This window comes from Alosa alosa, chromosome 14 (genome assembly GCF_017589495.1).
Source record: "Alosa alosa isolate M-15738 ecotype Scorff River chromosome 14, AALO_Geno_1.1, whole genome shotgun sequence".
In the NCBI taxonomy this organism is placed as follows: domain Eukaryota; kingdom Metazoa; phylum Chordata; class Actinopteri; order Clupeiformes; family Clupeidae; genus Alosa; species Alosa alosa.
Window position 1 is genome coordinate 14,114,529 of NC_063202.1, and position 6,000 is coordinate 14,120,528.

The 6,000-nt window shown below is 42.2% G+C and overlaps 1 protein-coding gene across 1 annotated transcript; it reads left to right on the plus strand.

Moving 5' to 3' along the window:
• The first annotated feature begins 1,549 nt into the window (after positions 1 to 1,549).
• On the plus strand, positions 1,550 to 2,781 carry LOC125307647 (C5a anaphylatoxin chemotactic receptor 1-like). The gene is given in 4 exon segments (XM_048263702.1): positions 1,550 to 1,558; positions 1,856 to 2,212; positions 2,248 to 2,396; positions 2,398 to 2,781. Coding segments are annotated over 4 exon segments (831 nt in total). The 3' UTR covers positions 2,714 to 2,781.
• Positions 2,782 to 6,000: the final 3,219 nt, after the last annotated feature.

The following is a 6,000-nucleotide window of genomic DNA, read 5'->3' on the forward strand; positions in this document are numbered from 1 at the left end:
CAGCTTTATTGTCAATTTCTTCACATGTTCCAGACATACAAAGAGATCGAAATTACGTTTCTCACTATCCCACGGTGAAGACAAGACATATTTGACCAATTTTAAGTCCACAGACAAACATAACATTCAAGTAAACAAAAAAGTAAGTAAATAAGTAAATAAGAGGGCACATATAATAATAATGAAAAAATAAGAGCAGCAAAATTTTGTTGAAATTGTGCATAGACAGTCAATAAAATACTAGTGCAAATACTGTAAAATACTATAAAATACTGTTTGACCTAAGTAATAAAGAAAGTGGCATAGTGGTGCAAGTTATGTAAGAGCAGCAGAAGTGTTGTGTTTTCAGGACAACAACACCAAGTTGTAAAGTGTACAAGTGTGCAAGTGTTCAAGTGTGCAGGTGGAGTAGTGCAGGCGGCCATTGTGGGTCCAATGTCCAGGATGTTATGTAGCTGAGGGTGGGGGGGGGAGAGGAGGGAGAGAGTTCAGCATCCTTACAGCTTGGTGTATGAAGCTGTTAGTGAGTCTGGTAGTGCGGGAGCGCAGGCTTCTGTACCTCTTCCCAGAGGGCAGTAGATCAAACAGATTGTGAGCGGGGTGACTTGCATCACTCACAATTTTGGTCGCCTTGCTCCTTGATATAGTGTTCTTATAAAGAGGAACTCATTCATCAACAATACATATTTAGGTTCTAATTTGCATAATGTATCTGCAATATTACATGAAAATAACATCATTTTGCATAATTATTTAATCAAATTTGAATATGTTGAGGCCAGAGGACATATGGCTCTGTCTTTCTATTGCATGCCAAATTATCAATACTTGTCTTTGAAATATGTTATATCTGCTTATTTATTCAAATGTAAATTCTATAACTATGCATGGCACAAAAATAGAAATGGATTCTACGCGAAAAAGTATGGGATCAACTGAGATAAGTTTGGTGACCTTTATCAGATCGTTGTAGGTTTTGCCCTGTCTATGTTAGTCCTTGAGCCAGAGGGGTTGGTCGGCGTCGGTACCATCTGAGGGGAATAGGCTACGGCTCGTAATTTTTGGCAAGGCATACCACCCTAGAGTTAGAAAATAAGTGATAGCATTGCATTAGTAGCTTTTCACTCTTTATGTCTATAATACGCACCAAATATGTAAAGATATATTTGGTGAACAGGTTAAAAAGCTAGCTAGATATCCTTCCACAGTTGATTATTTATGTCAATATTTTTTGTTTTGGAAGTTTTCTGAAATAGTATGTATAAATATGTAAATTGTCTAATGACATATACAATAATTCAAGTGCAGAAATCTTAACAGTCAGGTTCAAAATGCATCTTCTTCTTCTTTTTCCATTTTTGTGGCATTAGAGTTAAAAATGTTATTTCTCAAATGCTATATATTTTTGAGAATGTCTTTTTAAATTAGCTGAAATTCATTTCATTTCAGCATGTTGGGCCAACTCTGTTTTAGAATAAAGAACACAGTGTTATGAATAGAGCACTGCATGTGTGATTTTCTGTTACCTGTTCCATCATGCCACCACTAGATGGAGACTGTAGAGTCAACTGCCAACTTTGATAGAGAACATTTTGGGTCAGTAGGGGATGGTATAGCCTGAAAATGTTTACCCCAGGATTGTCTAAATCTCTCCAGCATTTGCTCTTTGAAAAGGGTGTAAATCTTTCCTTTGCCAAAGAGAAAATTGCATGCTGATCAATTTCTGTGTTTGGGGGAGAGTTTGTCAATTACCTGGATATGAAATTGCCTGTACATTCAGCTGGTGAGTTTTGAACATTCCAACCGAAGATTCTGTTCCGCAACAACGTAAGGTTCGAAAATTCAGTGAACTCAGAGCCTAGAGAACCTGGCCCTGACCGACCTGCTGTGCTGCCTGTCCCTGCCCCTGCTGATGATTCCGCTGGCCCAGGACATGCACTGGTCCATGGGCTCACTGGCCTGCAAGCTGCTGCACGGCACCTTCTTCCTGGTCATGTACTGTATTGTGCTGCAGCTGGCTCTCATCAGCATGGACTGCTGGATGCTGGTCAGCTGGTCCGTCTGGTGCCAGAACTGGCGCCGGCCACGGTACGCCTACTTGGTATGCCTGGGCATCTGGATGCTGGCGCTGCTGGGCAGTGCCCCACAGTTCGTCATCCAGGAAGCTGTGGAACCGAAGTCGATCTTGGCGGGGTGTCGGAAAAGATCAGGTGTATGTCCGTGTTGCACAGCATGACGGCCGCCTAGGCTATAACCATCTTCCGCTTCATGATGGGCTTTGCCCTGCCGTTCATGGTGATCTGTGTGAGCCACTGACGCGTGTACCAACGGGCGTCGGGGCGTGGGCAATGCCGCGGAGGGCGCGAGAGGTCGGCGCGAGCCGCCCGTGTCATCATCTCTGGTGCTGAGCTTCTTCCTGTGCTGGGCGCCGGTGCACGTGCTGGACATCGTGCACCTGGCTCTGCCAGCTGACCACCACATCCACCACGGCTACAAGCTGGCGTGGGCCAACGTGCTGGCCACCTGCCTGGCCTACGTCAACAGCTGCCTTAACCCCGTCATCTACGTGTGCATGGGCCGCGGCTTCAAGGAGGGAATCATACGCACGCTCCGCAGGGTGCTCCACCTGGCCTCCGAGGCGCCCACTCACTCCATGGGAGGGAAGCAAAACTCAAAGAGCACCACTGCGAACACACTGGACAGGAGTGGGTGACTCCAACAGCGGCCACACCTGACCTAACCTGACCTGTCCAACAATGAATCACGCCTCCGACTGAACATTCGTAGAGTAAATTAATATGAACACATAACATGGTAGTTCACTGAGACCTTCCTTTCCAACTCTCCTACCACTGCTCTGTCTGATTGTATATATGCAAGCCCTCTATGGTTTCCAAGTCTGCTTGCTACTCTGTGCTGCTGATTGTTTTTTTAATGTTTTGTAAGGTGTCCTCAAGTGCCTTGAAAGCTGCCTATAAATAAATGCACTATAATGATGAAAATGGATATTAGCGTTATTATTGTTATTATTATTATTATTATTATTATTATTATTATTATTATATGTGGTCCTTAATTTAACATGTTGTTCATGGCTCATACACAAATCTTCATAGTTTTACTACTGATGTTTACACCACTTCAATCTGCTGTGTAGATAAAAAGCAGACGTGTCAGATACTTTAGCATCCGTTCGGGGAATTACACTTACAATTACACAATTCTTTCTTCAACTTCCCTCCGTTCCTTTACCACAAAGTTCTTGTTTCATTGATTGATTGATTATTTTGTATTATGTAGTGTAACTTCTGTAAAGGTCTGACATGAGAAGAGAATCCATTCTGACTGCCATATCTCAATGAAGGTCTGAAATAAAAGGTGTGTGCACTTTCACTATCCAATGCATTGCCTCTCTGTAACCTAGCACACAATAGCCCAATATGGGGTCATCCCTATGTTCCCCGGGTCCTATATTCCCCGCTCGGGGTTAGGGTTAGGGTTGGGGTTATAGTTATGGTTAGGGTTTTAAAAAAGGGTCCTATGTTCCCCGGTCCCATACAAAGCGGGGAACATAGGTACGCTCCCGCTAAATGGTACTTTTTAGCAACCCAGCACAAGTGATAGGATGGTACTCTTTAGCAACCCAGCACAAGTGATAGGATGAAGGAAATAATGAAAAAAAGGTGAACCAAAGGAAATGGTGATTTTTGCAAGTGAATACATCCATGGAGAATAAGCAAAGTTTACTCTTAAAAAGTGTACAACGGTGTGACACATATGCACATAACACATGCTACAACCACCATTTTGATTGTGCAAGATTGTGTAAGCATGCAAACCAAAGCAGTGGTTTTGTGCAATTCCTCTCCCTTCCTAGCCTTGGTGCCAGTCGAACTTAGTCCCGCCCACAACATTTGAGGTCGGGAAGTTCTCTCTCTACTCTCTAGGGCTCTGAATGAACCCAGATATTCTTTAGAACGTTCAATTTCCGTAACACTAGTGTGATGGTACGGGCTTAAAAGCTTGTACCAAAGGAGAATGTCTCCACTTTACCAGAGCTGGAAGGATGGTCCACAGTGTGTTGGTACCTGGGGGCATATAGAAAATGGACTGTGACATCTGTGCCACATCTTGGGGCCTGAAGGAGACATAAGGAAAAGTAATAATGAAGGGCAATTCCATGGAAAATTGACTTTTTGTCACATCCATAACGCCAGTGAAATGCCTTGGCATTTGTATGATGTGAATGTTACTATTCATTTTTTGTGCATTTTTTCTCATGTACATTCTTCAGCCAAAAATAGCAAATGCTCAAATTTCATGTAATCATTCACATCAGACCATACCATCACATTTTATTGGCGTTGGATGTTACAAAAAACATAATTTTCCATGGAATTGCCCTGAAACAAAGGTGTTGCATTGGAATTGAGTCACATTCAGTACTCTAAAAATGACCTGTGTTGAATATTTGGCCAGTTATATTTCTTGGGGTTGTCCCAGTGACATTTTCATCTTGGATGCCAATCAGATTTCACTACATATAAGAAAATAACAAAGAAGTTAAAAGATGACCCGTTTGTAAACTTTGAGGTTAACACAAACTGAGCCATACAGTAACATTCAAGAACTGATAAAACAATTAATCATGAAAAATAAAAGTCCACAAAATTGTGATTGCTGTATGTCTCGTGGCTACTTCATCATGGCCTTGGTGAGATGTTACGCTGTTTCAATCTCTGATGGACTGAAAGTAGTGTTGGCTTGGCCCTTCCCCGCTTATACCACAGTTTTGGATATGTTATGGTTATGGTATTTAGCAAACACATTGGTCCAAAGCAACCTATAGTTGCTTTGCGAAGAGGACACCACAATGGAAGACATAGGATACCCATGTCCCTTTATAGTTTTTTTTGCAACAATCACAGAACATCTCAGCTTAGCCCAACCACTGACGACAGATGCATTGCATCTTTATTGCCTTCTTTTGAGTCTGAGAGGAATTGTTAACATTGAAGTGTGACTGCATTGTATATTGGTGGTTAGAATGAGAAAGAAATTTGTAAATCGGGTCAGGCAGCCCTAATCAAAGGCCTGATCAGACGGAGAGAAGCTGCCGCAGACGGGTGAGTCATTATGAAATCACTGCATTAGCTGTATCCTGGGTAGACTCGTGACTATCCCTTTCACTTCTAAACACTCTTTGACTCTTTGACCTCCAGGTAAACAGTACTGTACTGGACACTACCATTATTAATATTACTATTAATAATTATTATTATGTGTATACTTATAATGTTGTATTTATTTACACTTTTAAATGTATTATATAGAAGTAGACAGCTGATCAAATTAAAATAGCCAAACTTTGCAAAATATTGAAAAGTTTATTTCATCCAAAGTACACAATAGGCCTTTATCACGGCAGCCCACGGGCAGCTGAAGCAGGGCTGTTCAATTTCCTGTTGGCAGGCAAACCACAGGAGTTTAAATGTGAACACAGATTACCGTTAATGTCCAATCATGCAAGCTAGCCGCTAGTGCTAGCTGTTGGCTAACTTAAAGAAGCCCTATGCAACAATTTTAGCAAAAATGACCTTAATTATGCAGGTTGAGAGATGGTCCAACACTTTCTGGGTCGTTTGGTGGGTGCTTCGTCTCCCGCTATCGCTTCTCCGCGGAAAAAACGAATATGCAACTTTCTGTTCCCGGTCCGAGGATATCCGGATGTGACTCATCGGAAGTATTCAATCGCACCTCGAAAATGTAGTCAGATTGTAGTTTCTAAGAAGATTGCAAAACGGACGCCGACTTGGCTTTGTTGCTGTTGAAATTGTAGCCTACCCTTGGGTGAACTTCGTTTATGTAATGTGGTTTGATAGTCTCTTGAACAATGTGTTCGACCGTTTTATTGTGAGCCCTGTATGTGTTTAGCTTGGTTTCTTGATGGCTAGCTCGCTAGCTAGTGGGGGTTTAGCGTAGCAGTCACTTGCTACCGAA